Here is a 14,959-nt window from a genome sequence, read left to right as displayed (position 1 = left end):
CAGACAGACAGACAGACAGACAGACAGACAGACAGACAAATAGACAGACAGATAGATAGACAGACAGACAGACAAATAGACAGACAGATAGATAGACAGACAGACAGACAGACAAATAGATAGATAGATAGATAGACAGACAGACAGACAGACAAACAGATAGATAGATAGATAGATAGACAGACAGACAAATAGATAGACAGACAGACAGACAAATAGACAGACAGATAGATAGATAGACAGACTGTCTTCATATGTGTATTAAGAAGGTTAATACAAATAAGCAAGCCCAGCCCAGGTGACAAAAAGTTACGTAATGCATTACTTTCCATAAAAAGTAACTAAGCAATGCATTAGTTACTTTTTCATGGAGTAACACAGTAATGCATTACTTTTAAAAGTAACTTTACCCAAACACCGGTTATGTGTGTTGTTATGTTGGGTCCAGTGGTTTACTCTTGTTTTTCTCATTATAATGTAGGCTGACGAAAACACTGAACCACAAGCGCCTAGCACACTCAACCAAGTTCAGGATCAAGTCAATGATGTTAAAGTCATCCTCACAGACAACATCAACAAAGTCCTGGAGAGAGGAGAGCGGTTAGACGACCTGATCGGCATAACGGACGATCTGCAGGCCACGGTGAGCCTTTGAGACCCGTCAAATTGGTCAAAATGAGACCAACGTGTAACATTTCTTGACCGTGTTGATCTTGATAAGACCTCAAAAGAACGTTAAAATAACATGGTGCCAGATGATCAAACCAGTCACAAAATTAATATTTTTTTAATGATAACAATTATTTGTGTAATTATCTTGTCTAGGCTGACTCGTTTCAAAGGACGTCCACGCGTGTTGCCAGAAAGATGTGGTGGAGAAACACCAAGATGATGATTATAATTGGTGTGGTAGTGCTTGCCGTCATCATTTTAATCATCCTGTTAGCAACACAAGTCATTCCCACCTAAGACATCCCTTTCAATCGTCTGTATTCACTAGGAATTAATGACATTTTTTACTATGGATGTAACTGGATACATTTATGTATAGATAAATGACTATTTTTGTTATATTGACATTTCCTGTGATATTCTATATAAATCTGGGGCAAATATGACAGGGGTGTGTATATATGCAGCTTACACTTTACAGTAAGGCTCCATTAGTTCATGTATTAACTAACATGCACAAACAATGAACAATACGTTTCTTACAGCATTTATTAATCTTTGTCAACGTTAATGAAAATACAGTCGTTTATTGTTAGATCATCATTAGTGCATTAACTAATGTTAACAAGCACAACTTTTGATTTTAATAATGCATCAGTAAACGTTGAAATTAACATCAGCTAAAATGAATAAATGCTGTTGAAGTAGTGATCATTCTTAGTTCATGCTAACTAAAGTAGTTACCTAATGAGCCTTATTATAAAGTGGATTGTTTTCTGACAGTGACTCGTGACTCCTGGAAGTTTCTCATGCTTTAACCTCACTCTGTGCTCATGACACTGACTTTATACCTTCACAAAGTGCATAGTCTGGGCTGAATTTCTTTGCATCTTTCCGTTTAGACCCTTGCAATGTATCAGTCAGTAGTTGTTCTGTCAATAGTATTTATGACATGTGTTCTATGCAGGAAATACTGATTGGCATTTACTTGTATTGTAAAACTAATTGCATGGCAGACTGAAGCTTTTAAAAGGAACAGTTCACTTGTAACGCATTATATATTTTCATAAATATTTGTAACCAAAGTTAAAATGCATTATGTGAAAGTTTGATGTGTGTTTTAATGCATTACACTTTCTAAAGGTGTAACCATAAATAGATAAGTATTATAACTGAGGTTACAAATATTCATGAGATCAGATCATACAATGGTGCATTACCAGGCATAATTGATGCGTCGACTACTTTTATAGCACATTATAAACAAAGGCTTTAATTGTTACCAAAATCATTTTTACAGTGTGCTTGTAATTGATCATTTCCATTATAATGTCCCTTTAGGGACTGGAAATATAACGTAATACAAGTCAAACTGTGAATTTTTTGGTTATTTTAAAGCTGGACTGCAGCCCCTTATTAACCGTTATTATATTGAAAACAGCAGCATTTTTTGTTCCGCTGAGAAAAAAATAATAGGCATTTTGAATTGAAATGACATGGAGCGTAAATGATGACAGTCTTCGTTTTTGAGTGAGCTATGACTTTAATCTCTGAAGAAACAACAGGCCTGAGTTTCATACACTTTATTTTGTTGAATTTTCAAATGGTTTACATGACGCTGTTGCAAAATACTGCAATATGAAATGAATATTAAATGGCCTACACTCTGTACGCACTTGCAAGCAATAAATTAATAGACCAGAATAACAATTTCTAAATGATTTGGGCTCTCCATGGCTCATTGTACTCGACACATGAACGTATGAGAGCAACACAGCAGGGAATACGGTTATAAACGTACACAAGCTACAACAAATGAAACACAAAACCAAATATTCTGGACGTTCCCATTTGAAATCTTCTTTAGTGCGTGTCCTTCAAAGTAATTTCTGGTTCAAAAGAACTGGTGAATTCACTGGCGACCAAAGTGTAGATCAACTCCATTTTTAACAAGTCTGGCCCTCTTGTTTTCTCCTCTCAGGGTTGGCTTTCGATTCGCCCTTCCATCTGAAAAACAAAAAAGAAAATAACAGTTATGCTTCAGAAAGACGCAAACTCATAAAATGTAAAGGAATCCCAATTCTTTAATAATTTCAATAAGGAGACAAGACATGACTTATAGCAAATACAATAGTGTTAAATAAATAAAAAACTCGTGGAATCATAACATTTAATGCGAAACCTTGCATCGGTGGAAATTAAAAGACAAAAAGGAAAGCATTACAAGCATAACAATATGACCTTTCCAAGATTTCAAAAGGTTAAAAAAGAGAATCCGTTAGATGAAATTAACACGGTTTACAGGTGAAGCTTTTTCCACCGCTGTCAGTAGAGGATCACACAATACAAATATAAAAAAGCACTTCTCCAGCGCAGCGGCATCCAAGTACAAACCGGCTTTTAGCTCATGGACTACAGGATATTACAGCTACACGAGCTACAAGTAAAGAAAAGCAAGCATTACAGGTAAGATTAGATTAGAAGTGCATATTAACACTGGAAAGTCCAGAGAAAGCCGTATCCTTCAAAAAGTGAACGGTTAATTTTAATTCCGGCTCTCGTCTCATATTTTACCATTACTTGATGGCGCCTGGAAAAAATGGCATTACATTATAATATATTATTACATAAGACCAATCCCAAGAGGTTTTAAGAGGAAATAAAACATACACACAAAACAGAAGATAAAAGCTTGACGTGTCCTTTTTATGTTTTTGTTGCTGTAGTAGTTTTTACAATTCGTATACAGGATGTTGGAAGACCATACCAAATGGGAGCATTCGAGAGCGTACGCCTCTCGTACCCTGTCCGCATTGAGCGGGCCTGAGACAATCGGGAAGTCAGCTCATGGCCTGCAAGGAAGTCCCCGCTGGCAGGTACAAACAAGGTATATGTCAGAGTTAGGAGACAACATTCTTCGGCTTTCTTTCCTTGTAATTCCTTATTTTCTGGTACCCATTTAGCAGTACTGTACCTGTTAATTTTTACAGTTAAAAACAAAAACCAAAAATGGCAAGAAACAGCCAAAAGCCAGCTGTTACATTACTGCCAAAAGTCTCTATGTTACCACTACTGTAAAGCACTTCAGGGTGCTGTGAAACTTTAGAGAAAAACAAAAATTAAGCAACGTACATTACAAAAAAAAGTGTTTACAAATGGTGATTTAGAGACGCGTCGGCGTGAGCAACGCGCCAACATACCTGCACGTTTCCCGTTAATACGGCTTGTAACTGTTTTGATGGCCGCCTCATTATTACATAAGACCAATCCCAAGAGGTTTTAAGAGGAAATAAAACATACACACAAAACAGAAGATAAAAGCTTGACGTGTCCTTTTTATGTTTTTGTTGCTGTAGTAGTTTTTACAATTCGTATACAGGATGTTGGAAGACCATACCAAATGGGAGCATTCGAGAGCGTACGCCTCTCGTACCCTGTCCGCATTGAGCGGGCCTGAGACAATCGGGAAGTCAGCTCATGGCCTGCAAGGAAGTCCCCGCTGGCAGGTACAAACAAGGTATATGTCAGAGTTAGGAGACAACATTCTTCGGCTTTCTTTCCTTGTAATTCCTTATTTTCTGGTACCCATTTAGCAGTACTGTACCTGTTAATTTTTACAGTTAAAAACAAAACAAACCAAAAATGGCAAGAAACAGCCAAAAGCCAGCTGTTACATTACTGCCAAAAGTCTCTATGTTACCACTACTGTAAAGCACTTCAGGGTGCTGTGAAACTTTAGAGAAAAACAAAAATTAAGCAACGTACATTACAGTAAGATCGAATGGTGATTTAGAGACGCATCGGCGTGAGCAGCGCGCCAACATACCTGCACGTTTCCCGTTAATACGGCTTGTAACTGTTTTGATGGCCACCTCGCCTCGGGGATTTGCCGTAGCCGCTCTGCTGATCTAGAGTTAGGAGCACAAAACACAAACAACGCAGACATCTACGGTTAAACGTGCTGGCACACGGGCGCTCCAGAAAGGCGGAAAACAGAAAACAGCCTTAGCAATTTCGGGTTTTCGAGCCAATTTCGTGATACTTGCGAGATACTTACGTTAATCATATTCAAACATTTCTCAGAAACAGTTGTGTTACAACAAAGTGGTGGCCGAGCAACACACAGAAGTAAACAAAGGTGTGTGTTTGTAGAGTATTTTACAACAGCTTCAAACGTGGCTCAGCCAATCAGAATCAAGGACCGCAACTCTCTGTTTTATAATGTTATTTAGTGCACAAGTCATTTTTGGTAAAAAAAAATAAATATATATATATTATTACAGTGATACAAAGTTGTGGCCTAAGAGTGAGTGAGTGAACGAATTAATAAGTTGTAGGAACAATCTAAAACAAGGGAACAAATTAATAAAACTTAGCCCAAATTAAGTCATTTGTGGCCACAATATCTGTTTGTTTGTTTTTCTCATGTGTGCAGAAAATACATTTCCTCACTTTGTCTTCATGAAGTCTCTAATACAAAAAATGTGAAAATATTTTATTTTAATGTGATTTCACCAGAAACTGCTAGTGTTTTAAAATAATGAAGGTATCCACCTTATTTTTCCCGCAAGAGCGGGCCATTTGTAAATTTAATGTGCGAGGCTTCGTTTTTACAATTCGTATACAGGATGTTGGAAGACCATACCAAATGGGAGCATTCGAGAGCGTACGCCTCTCGTACCCTGTCCGCATTGAGCGGGCCTGAGACAATCGGGAAGTCAGCTCATGGCCTGCAAGGAAGTCCCCGCTGGCAGGTACAAACAAGGTATATGTCAGAGTTAGGAGACAACATTCTTCGGCTTTCTTTCCTTGTAATTCCTTATTTTCTGGTACCCATTTAGCAGTACTGTACCTGTTAATTTTTACAGTTAAAAATGGCAAGAAACAGCCAAAAGCCAGCTGTTACATTACTGCCAAAAGTCTCTATGTTACCACTACTGTAAAGCACTTCAGGGTGCTGTGAAACTTTAGAGAAAAACAAAAATTAAGCAACGTACATTACAAAAAAAAGTGTTTACAAATGGTGATTTAGAGACGCGTCGGCGTGAGCAACGCGCCAACATACCTGCACGTTTCCCGTTAATACGGCTTGTAACTGTTTTGATGGCCGCCTCGCCTCGGGGATTTGCCGTAGCCGCTCTGCTGATCTAGAGTTAGGAGCACAAAACACAAACAACGCAGACATCTACGGTTAAACGTGCTGGCACACGGGCGCTCCAGAAAGGCGGAAAACAGAAAACAGCCTTAGCAATTTCGGGTTTTCGAGCCAATTTCGTGATACTTGCGAGATACTTACGTTAATCATATTCAAACATTTTTTCAAAATACTGTATTGTGAAAATGTGGTGAGAGACACAGATCTGTGGCGTGAATGAATGTTTGAAAACTGTTTATTATTTTCTAAAAACGACCGCCGTCCGGCGGTCATTTCTTGCATGGCCTACAGATTTACATGTCCAATGGATTCAAAGGCACTTTGACAGATGTGTTTTGAAGCTAAGACATCCCTTTCTATATTTAGCACCATAGTTATTATAATACATATGTACAGAATAGCTTTGTGCAAGCAAGCCTTCCCTGTAAGACAAAAAGCAACCGCAGCAGTGTTCTAGAGATTTCTCTCGAAGCGTAAGGCATGTATGATACAAGCATGTGCATTCTGCTCAGATAATTTAGTGCACAACTGTCATAGTCCGGGTCGAGTACCGACAATCCACGATACAATATATCCTTAGTTTTTTCATCTGTGCGTTCACAAACAGTATTACATACTGCTGTAGTCACCATATCCGTAGTAGTTGTTGTAACCCGAGTAATCATAGCCCCCGTATCCACCATAGCCTTGATTGTTGTAGCCATAGTTCCCGTAATTTCCATAACCTTGATTCCAGTAATTTCCGTATCCCTGGTTCCAGTTCTGATTGGGACCTGCAACAGACGCCGAACGCACATCACATTAATAACAGCTGCTGGGATGCTGCAAAACATGTATAGCAGCACGAATATAGACTGAAACAAAAACAAAACTATCAGATTCTGAATGAATGAACATAAAATTAAAATGCAGCGAAATGTGAAGGGATTACAGCGGTTTTGGGTTGAGACGCACCTCCTCTCCCTCTGGCTCTGCTGACGTATCCTCCTCTTGCGCCCCACTGCTGCTGCTGCTGCTGGTACTGCTCCTTGGACATGGCCACCTTGACCTCGCACTGCAGACACACGGACAGATTACCATCACAGACAGATTTAACAGAAGAAACTGACTGCAGTAAATCAGGATTTGTGGGATCAAAACTTCCTGTGGTTTCATATAAAAAGAGAAAATAATCTTAAATCTTTTATGTCATAAGTATTTAATTCACTGCAGTCTCCAAAAATATGCATTTCCACTAAAGCAACAAGCCCCGTGAAGCGGTGCTTTACAGTGAATTTATAACAGCTCTTAGCTGTTATAAATTCACTGTAAACCACGGCTTCACGGGGATTATTGCTTTTATAAAACGGTTATTCCATATACGTCGTAAGGTTTAACAAAATAAAACGGAGCAAATAAAGTGTAATGATAATAATAACAGTATTCTTCCGGCTAACAATGTAGTTCCTCAGAAACAGTTGTGTTACAACAAAGTGGTGGCCGAGCAACACACAGAAGTAAACAAAGGTGTGTGTTTGTAGAGTATTTTACAACAGCTTCAAACGTGGCTCAGCCAATCAGAATCAAGGACCGCAACTCTCTGTTTTATAATGTTATTTAGTGCACAAGTCATTTTTGGTAAAAAAAAATAAATATATATATATTATTACAGTGATACAAAGTTGTGGCCTAAGAGTGAGTGAGTGAACGAATTAATAAGTTGTAGGAACAATCTAAAACAAGGGAACAAATTAATAAAACTTAGCCCAAATTAAGTCATTTGTGGCCACAATATCTGTTTGTTTTTCTCATGTGTGCAGAAAATACATTTCCTCACTTTGTCTTCATGAAGTCTCTAATACAAAAAATGTGAAAATATTTTATTTTAATGTGATTTCACCAGAAACTGCTAGTGTTTTAAAATAATGAAGGTATCCACCTTATTTTTCCCGCAAGAGCGGGCCATTTGTAAATTTAATGTGCGAGGCTTCTGGTCTCATCCGCTTCCAGCTATTTTTAGCTGTACAAAACCGCTCATTTTGCTGCGTGATATTGCAAACTAGTGTGTCTTACCATTTTAATGTATTACCTTAATTATGAACACACTGGTTTGTAGTGCACAGTTTTACAGTTTACTGCACTTTGATATTCTTCTCGTTATACAGCGGCTGATGAACCAGAAGTCTCGCACATTCACAGAAAGCAGCTTACTTCCACGTTGAAGAATAAGGTGGATATAGAACGTTTATGATGTGCAGGATCATGCACATTAGGACGTTATAAAACTGTACCTTGCTTAAACCGATGTTGTGGTACTTCTTCTCCATAATTTTCTTTACTGGTTCCTCCTCTTTAAATGTTATAAAACAAAAACCTCGTCTTTTATTTGTTTTATTCTCCATCGGCAGCTCAATGGATTCCACCTGAGGAAAGTATAGAAATGTAAATCATGTGGTGTTTTGTCACATATATACATATATATATATATATGTGTGTGATCCTGGAGCACAAAACCAGTCATAAGGGTCAATTTCTCGAAATTGAGATTTATACATCAGCTGAAAGCTGAATAAATAAGCTTTCCATTGATGTATGGTTTGTTAGGATCGGACAATATTTGGCTGACATACAACTATGTGAAAATCTGGAATCTGAGGGTCCAAAAAAATTCTAAATATTGAGAAAATCATCTTTAAAGTTGTCTAAATGAAGTTCTTAGCAATGCATATTACTAATCAAAAATTAAGTTGATATATTTACAGTAGGAAATTTACAAAATATCTTCATGGAACATGATCTTTACTTAATATCCTAATGATTTTTGGCATAAAAGAAAAATTTATAATTTTGACCCATACAGTGTATTTTTGGCTATTGCTATATAATACCCCAGCAACTTAACACTGCTTTTGTGCTCCAGGGTCACATATTACAAACGTCTATCAATTGTCCACTACCTCTCCGCAGGCGTCAAAGTACTCTCTGATCTTCTCCTCTGGAGTATCTGGGGAAAGACCTCCTACAAATATCTTCTTCACCGGCTCTTTGGACTTCATGGCCTTCGCTTTCTTAGGGTCGATGGCTTTTCCATTCAGTTTGTGCTCCTTCTGTGAGATCACCTTTGACCAGGAACAGACACACATCGAGGCTGGAGTTAATCAAGCTCTCTTCAGCATAACAGCAGCAGAACTCAAATGGCACGCTGGTTTCAAAATACCTTTTCCACACTCTCAGCATCTTTAAACAGAACAAACCCAAAGCCCCTGGACCGGCCCGTCAGAGGATCCAGTTTCAAGGTGCAGTCCACCACCTCTCCAAATTTACTGAAGTAATCTTTCAGGTCTTTCTTTGTTGTGTCCCAGCTCAAGCCTCCGACGAACATTTTCCTGAAAACAAAAAGACTGATGTGAAAACAGATTGTGGGGGAAGACAAAGGATTTCAGCCGAGATAAATCACTCTATGTACTTGCCAAAAGACGAGTGATTACAGTAGTGTTAAAGGGGTCATATGATGCGGTTTCAAGTTTTCCTTTCTCTTTGGAGTGTTACAAGCTGATTGTGCATAGATAAGATCCCTGAAGTTGCAAAGACTAAAGTCTCAAATCCAAAGAGATATTCAAAACTAATGACATTATTTACTGTCTTTACATTTATTTTGAAAGATGAAGCTCGCGATTATGGTAAGGGGCGTTACATTTCCGACGAGTGCTTGCGGTGTTCGGCCAATCACAATGCACTGGGTCAGCTGGCCAATCAGAGCAGACTGCGCTTGTCGGAAGGAGGGGCTTTGTAGAAAACGAAGCGTTTGAGAGAGGCGGGGCATAGAGGACCTACAATAATGTACAGTATTTGAAAAATAATGCGTTTTTTTAACATTAAAGCATGTTAACATATTCTGTTACACCAAATACACAAAATAATGATCTTTAAAAAAGCATCATATGACCCCTTTAAAACTACATGTTGACGTCAACATGAAACATTAGCATGTTACTTGTTGGTCTTTTCGCGTTGGTCTAAATGAAAATCCACTAGGTGCAGCTTTTGGAGCGGTAATAATAGCGGTGTCCCCAGTAACGGCTGTACACAAAGCAGCACTGCGCTCACAAACACTGCTTTCTCAGGCATTACAGGGCAAGATTAAACTAAACCGAGACCAATCACCGCAGACTAGCGTCATGCAGAGGAGGGGTTTGAGTGTTGAGCGAATCGTTTGGGAGTCGTTGAGCAAGTAAGGTAAAAATAAATGCATATAAGACAATGAAAGTGTTTTTGACCTTGCATGCATGACAACCTGTTGTTGGGCACTCCCAAAACCAAAATAGGAACCTTTCATAACCCATAATAGGGGCACTTTAAACCTTTATAAGACCAATGAAAGGAATAAATTAAAGGGAATATGTCAATGTGTTCCCTCAATGTAAAAGGAGAACACACTGAGATGTATTAGCAGCATCATTTACAACCAATCTCCATTCATTTTTAATTAATTATACAAAAAAATAATACAAAAGCCTGACTACTAGAACATGGAAATATCTTTTACTGTCCTTCTCGGTATTATAGTCTTGTTTTTCAATGCTCATGTCTAAAAATGCTTAAAACAAGTTGGAAAAAAGGTTTTCTGGGTAACGTAACAAAATGAAGTGAATGTATGATTTACAAAGAGGACAGATACCTTCCTGTAGGCTCGGAGAACAGTTGTTATGCCCCACTCACAGATGTCTGCTCTCGTTTTAAACATAAACCCCCACAAAACACACAAAAAGCAAGCTTGCATTTCAAACGTATCTTGATTTAACAATGTTTAGGAGCTCGTATCGGAAAACAAGACCAAAATACTGTTCATTCTTGCAGTGCATGGAACATTTAATGCCACGACTTCATGACCTGAAGTATTTTTGCTCTAATTTAAGACATGAGGCCTTCATTTGTCTAAGAGAGAGGCAAGACTTTTGAGACCTTCCGAGATTAGAAAGATTCAAGACTCGCTTTCACACCACGTTTAGTCATTACTTTAAGCTAAAACCACCAGCATTAACTACTCCATCCACTGAGATATTCTCGTCGGAAGAACACGATGTTGACATTTGACAAGCTAGCATTTGAAAGGCAAATGTGTTTGGAAACAGCTCGGCCTCATGAATATTCACAAGGTCTTCCGTACTCACGTTCGTTATTTACAGTCCGTCCCTTAAACATGTGCTCCATACTGATAAACACACACCGAGAAGATGTGTTTACTTGTTTGAGCGAAACTCGTTACGCGGAGTCGAATAGCTTGGGGTAACGTTAAGTTTATCGCTCAGTGTCGGGAAACCAAGCCTAACTTCAGGCTGATCTCGTTTATCTGCGGTAGAGGGGCCGAGACTCACCCCTCGTCCTCCTCGTTTTTACTGGCGTCTATCTTGGAGCCCTCCGCCTCTCGGTGTCCGCCGTCCTCGGCGCCCGGGATCTCCTCCTCTCCGTCGGTCTGCTCCATCTTCATCAGCGCCTCCTCGCCCACACTCTGCTCCTCCGACATCTCGGATCAACTCTCGGCGAAAACACGGGCTGCTCGCGTCGTCTATCCTGAGGGAAGCGTCGTAGGCTAAAACTCGACCGGACTGGACCGAAACCGTGCGGAATTAGGCTCGGGGTCGCGGTTGTTTCGGTCTGCTTTCAGAATGTCGATGGCAACGGCGTCCATTCACAAAATGGCGGCGCAACGGAAGCAGAGCGTCATGACGTCACCGCGCCTTTAGAAACCCACGACGCCACGCTGACGCTGACGCTCACACATGTTTACACCCAAGAGCAGGTTAGGCCTTACACACTACAAGAAAAAGGTACTCAAAGAAAATGAAAGGAACACAGAACAACAAATTCTTTTTTTCCCCCAATTTTTAATCCCTTTATCCAAAAACCTTCAGGAAAAGAACTAAAATACAAAATAAAGGACATTTTTTTGTTTTCTATTCAAGACTTAAGAACACATCAGCACAAAACCTACAGGTTCAATCTGAACAAAGCACGGAATGAGACAAACTTGGAAACAAAACGCCTCGCTATTTACAAGGTTTAGACACTGAATAACGTTTTTTAGTAGTTGTTTAAGGACAGGAATCCACAAGCTGCCTCCGAGGAGCAATGTCGAAGTCAGCCTGCCCACCTACAAGAGAAGATACGCAAGATGAACCACTCGATTTGGACAGGTTTTCAAAAAAATAAACAACAGCACGTCCATGTTTCAGTGTTTAACTTCTTGAGCTGTCGATTTTAAACTAGGAAAACCATCATTAAAGATTAAAGATCATATGGATTGTCAAAACAGCTGGTAAGCCAGCAAAAGCTTCAGACCAATCGAGGAGCGAGCCAAACGTCTTCCCCTTTAAACTGAAGACTGTCATTTGCATTTAGCCCAATGGGAGAGTTGGTTTCATCGGTCTAACACAGATTTGTCAGCTTTCAATGGCTTGGTAAACCCACTTCACATATGATCTTTAAAGGCTACGCTTTAGGAAAAGCCTCGAGGTGAACCCATTTGAAGTTCTCTATGGCCTCTAAAGAAAAAGCAAGCATTATGAGAGAGTTTATGCAATTATTTATACAAGGGAGGTGTGACTGAAACCAAAGAAATCAAAAGAATAAATCACTGAAGCTCCACAACTGAAGAGCACTACAATTGAAAAAGAGAATACAACAGCAAAGCGGTTATGAATCACTTTTAGGTTACGTTAACAAAGTCCTGGAAAAAAACACATTTGGAACTGTTAACGAAAACCAACAACTTAAGGAAAATGGGGGAATCTCCTTTTGTCTTTTTGTTTGTTTTACGCTGGTACAGGAAGTTTGAAGAGACCATACCACAGGACAGCGCTTTCTCGTGCATGCCGTGCTCTCTGCCCGCTATGTGCGACGCCCAGAGAATGTGGCGGTCAGGTGACACACGGCCTGCAATGGTTAAAAAAAAAAAAAAAAAAAAAGAGCAGTGCTGTGTTTTTATGTTGCTAGGCAACCACCAAATCAGCTGTCTGTCAGTGTAATGAAAGGATTATAGTGCTCGCGGTCTAAAATCTTTGGTTTTTGCTGTTAAGTAAACTGTCATATTAGCAGAAACCTTAAAAAATACAGCTACAGACACCAAAAGTTTCTCCTCCATCATTGCAGACTCCGGACTTTCTAAGCAACGGTAATCTTTCGTCCTCACAACGGTAGGCCCGCCTCTCCGTTCATTCGCTTGGACAATGGAAAAAACCACGAATGGCGCTTTTCAGGCAAAACACACGTTCTGTGTGATCGGGGCCTAATGGTGTGTTCACACCAGACGCAAATGTAATTATTCGCGTGAGTAGATTACATACAAAGACGCGAATAGAGGCGAATTCCCGTCGGGTGCCGCGAATAATGCAAAATGCACAACACGTTTGGCTTTCCATTGTATTTGGGACTTTTTGACAACAGGTACAAAACAGCGATTGTATTAATCTCCACCACGGCTGATCGCGCTGTTTTTATTCGCGCGAGTGACACGAAAAACATCCCGCGAGTGATCTAGCGCGCGAGTGATCTAGCGCGCGAGTGATCTAGAGCGAGTGATCTAGCGCGAGAGTGATCTAGCGCGCGAGTGATCTAGAGCGAGTGATCTAGAGCGAGTGATCTAGCGCGCGAGTGATCTAGAGCGAGTGATCTAGAGCGAGTGATCTAGCGCGCGAGTGATCTAGCGCGAGTGATCTAGCGCGAGTGATGCGATGCGCATATTCGCTTCGCGTCTGGTGTGAACGCACCATTACTCACATGTAGGCTTGGGCAAAGTATTGTTATAAACCGGAGAGTTCCGGTGCTTGATTCTGATTGGCTGAGCCGCGTTCGAAGCTGTTGTAAATTACTCTACAAACACACACCTTTGTTTACTTCTGTGTGTTGCTCTGCCACCTCTTTGTTGTAACACAGCTGTTTCTGAGGAACTACATTGTTTGGTGGAAGAATACTGTTTTTATTATCATTACACTTTATTTGCTCCGTTTTATTTTGTTAAACCTTACTACATATATGGAATAACCGTTTTATAACAGCAATAAGCCCCGTGAAGCCGTGGTTTACAGTGAATTTATAACAGCTAAGGTGCGTTGTTAGTGCCTAAAACCCCCTTAGCTGTTATAAATTCACTGTAAACCACGGCTTCACGGGGCTTATTGCTGTTATAAAACGGTTATTCCATATATGTAGTAAGGTTTAACAAAATAAAACGGAGCAAATAAAGTGTAATGATAATAAAAACAGTATTCTTCCACCAAACAATGTAGTTCCTCAGAAACAGCTGTGTTACAACAAAGAGGTGGCAGAGCAACACACAGAAGTAAACAAAGGTGTGTGTTTGTAGAGTAATTTACAACAGCTTCGAACGCGGCTCAGCCAATCAGAATCAAGCACCGGAACGCTCCGCTTTATAATAAAAAAATTTAAATGGTATTTGTAAAGAAAAATGTAAGTACAAATGCTACTGTTGTAATGAAAACTGTTCTGTTTCCAGTGTCCATGCCTAGTATATTATGTATGCTTTGACATAATTGTGTCACTAATATAATCTTTGGTTTTTCATCATCATATGATGTCCGTTATGTTGAGCAGACGTGTAGCTGTGGCCGAGGGACGTTCTGCATCCACGTGCTCTTCGTCATGCTCAGAGTCTTCCAGCTGGAGCCGTCGGACCCTCTGCTGTGGAGGAAGACCCTCAAGAACTTTGAGGTGAGGGGACTGTAATACAAGCAGAGCACAACGAGCTCCGTGCCATCGCTCAAGCTCAGCGCACACTGATGGTCTGATCTCATTCAGGTGGAGAGCTTGTTTCAGAAGTACCACAATCGCCGCAGCTCGCGCATCAAAGCTCCCTCACGCAGCACCATCCAGAAGTTTGTGTCTCGCATGTCCAGCTCTCACACGACATGTACCTCCAGCGCCTCCCCATCCAGCAACGAAAGCAGGTCTGTGAAGCTCCAGAGACCCTCTTATCTGCTTGAACTGTGTGATTTCAGGCTATGCTGACTGACTCTGGATCAGATCAGTGTTTCTCAACTGGTGGGTCGCAAGGCCATTCTGAGTGGGTCGCGGAGAGTACAGTCAAAGAAATAACATCAACAACAAAAAAACATAATTCTTAATGTTTTTCTGATG

The 14,959-nt window shown here is 40.1% G+C and overlaps 3 protein-coding genes across 7 annotated transcripts in view; 2 read left to right on the top strand and 1 right to left on the bottom strand.

Annotated features, from left to right (window-relative positions):
* Window positions 1-1,208, top strand: part of LOC107573851 (vesicle-associated membrane protein 8-like) — a 7,439-nt gene extending 6,231 nt beyond the window's left edge. For all 3 annotated transcript variants that reach the window (XM_016260304.1, XM_016260303.1, XM_016260302.1), the window contains 2 exons: window positions 482-643; window positions 826-1,208. In XM_016260304.1, coding sequence (XP_016115790.1) covers window positions 482-643; window positions 826-969 — 306 coding nt within the window. In that variant the 3' untranslated portion in view covers window positions 970-1,208. The remainder of the gene's footprint in view (window positions 1-481; window positions 644-825) is intronic.
* Window positions 1,209-2,202: 994 nt separating this feature from the next.
* hnrnpd (heterogeneous nuclear ribonucleoprotein D) lies at window positions 2,203-11,539 on the bottom strand. 3 transcript variants are annotated; one of them, XM_016260298.1, is made up of 8 exons: window positions 11,182-11,539; window positions 9,024-9,192; window positions 8,764-8,925; window positions 8,098-8,229; window positions 6,782-6,881; window positions 6,445-6,600; window positions 5,738-5,819; window positions 2,203-2,679 (listed from the first exon to the last, which is right to left on the bottom strand). In XM_016260298.1, exons 1-7 carry the CDS (start codon window positions 11,328-11,330, stop codon window positions 5,752-5,754), a joined length of 936 nt encoding a protein of 311 aa, XP_016115784.1. In that variant the 5' UTR covers window positions 11,331-11,539; the 3' UTR covers window positions 2,203-2,679; window positions 5,738-5,751. The 3 variants fall into 3 exon arrangements, with proteins under 3 accessions (XP_016115784.1, XP_016115783.1, XP_016115785.1); XM_016260297.1 differs by lacking the exon at window positions 2,203-2,679 and adding an exon at window positions 5,300-5,419; XM_016260299.1 differs by lacking the exon at window positions 2,203-2,679 and adding an exon at window positions 5,300-5,419 and having other exon boundaries at window positions 6,457-6,600; window positions 11,182-11,538.
* Window positions 11,540-14,354: 2,815 nt separating this feature from the next.
* Window positions 14,355-14,873, top strand: LOC107573848 (mitogen-activated protein kinase kinase kinase 1-like). The gene is made up of 2 exons (XM_016260296.1): window positions 14,355-14,533; window positions 14,621-14,873. Exons 1-2 carry the CDS (start codon window positions 14,465-14,467, stop codon window positions 14,828-14,830), a joined length of 279 nt encoding a protein of 92 aa, XP_016115782.1. The 5' UTR covers window positions 14,355-14,464; the 3' UTR covers window positions 14,831-14,873.
* Window positions 14,874-14,959: the final 86 nt, after the last annotated feature.

Source organism: Sinocyclocheilus grahami, unplaced genomic scaffold (genome assembly GCF_001515645.1).
Source record: "Sinocyclocheilus grahami isolate Dianchi unplaced genomic scaffold, SAMN03320097.WGS_v1.1 scaffold2049.1, whole genome shotgun sequence".
NCBI lineage: Eukaryota > Metazoa > Chordata > Actinopteri > Cypriniformes > Cyprinidae > Sinocyclocheilus > Sinocyclocheilus grahami.
The sequence above is the reverse complement of the archived record's forward strand: the minus strand, read 5'-3'. Positions and strand labels throughout refer to the sequence as shown.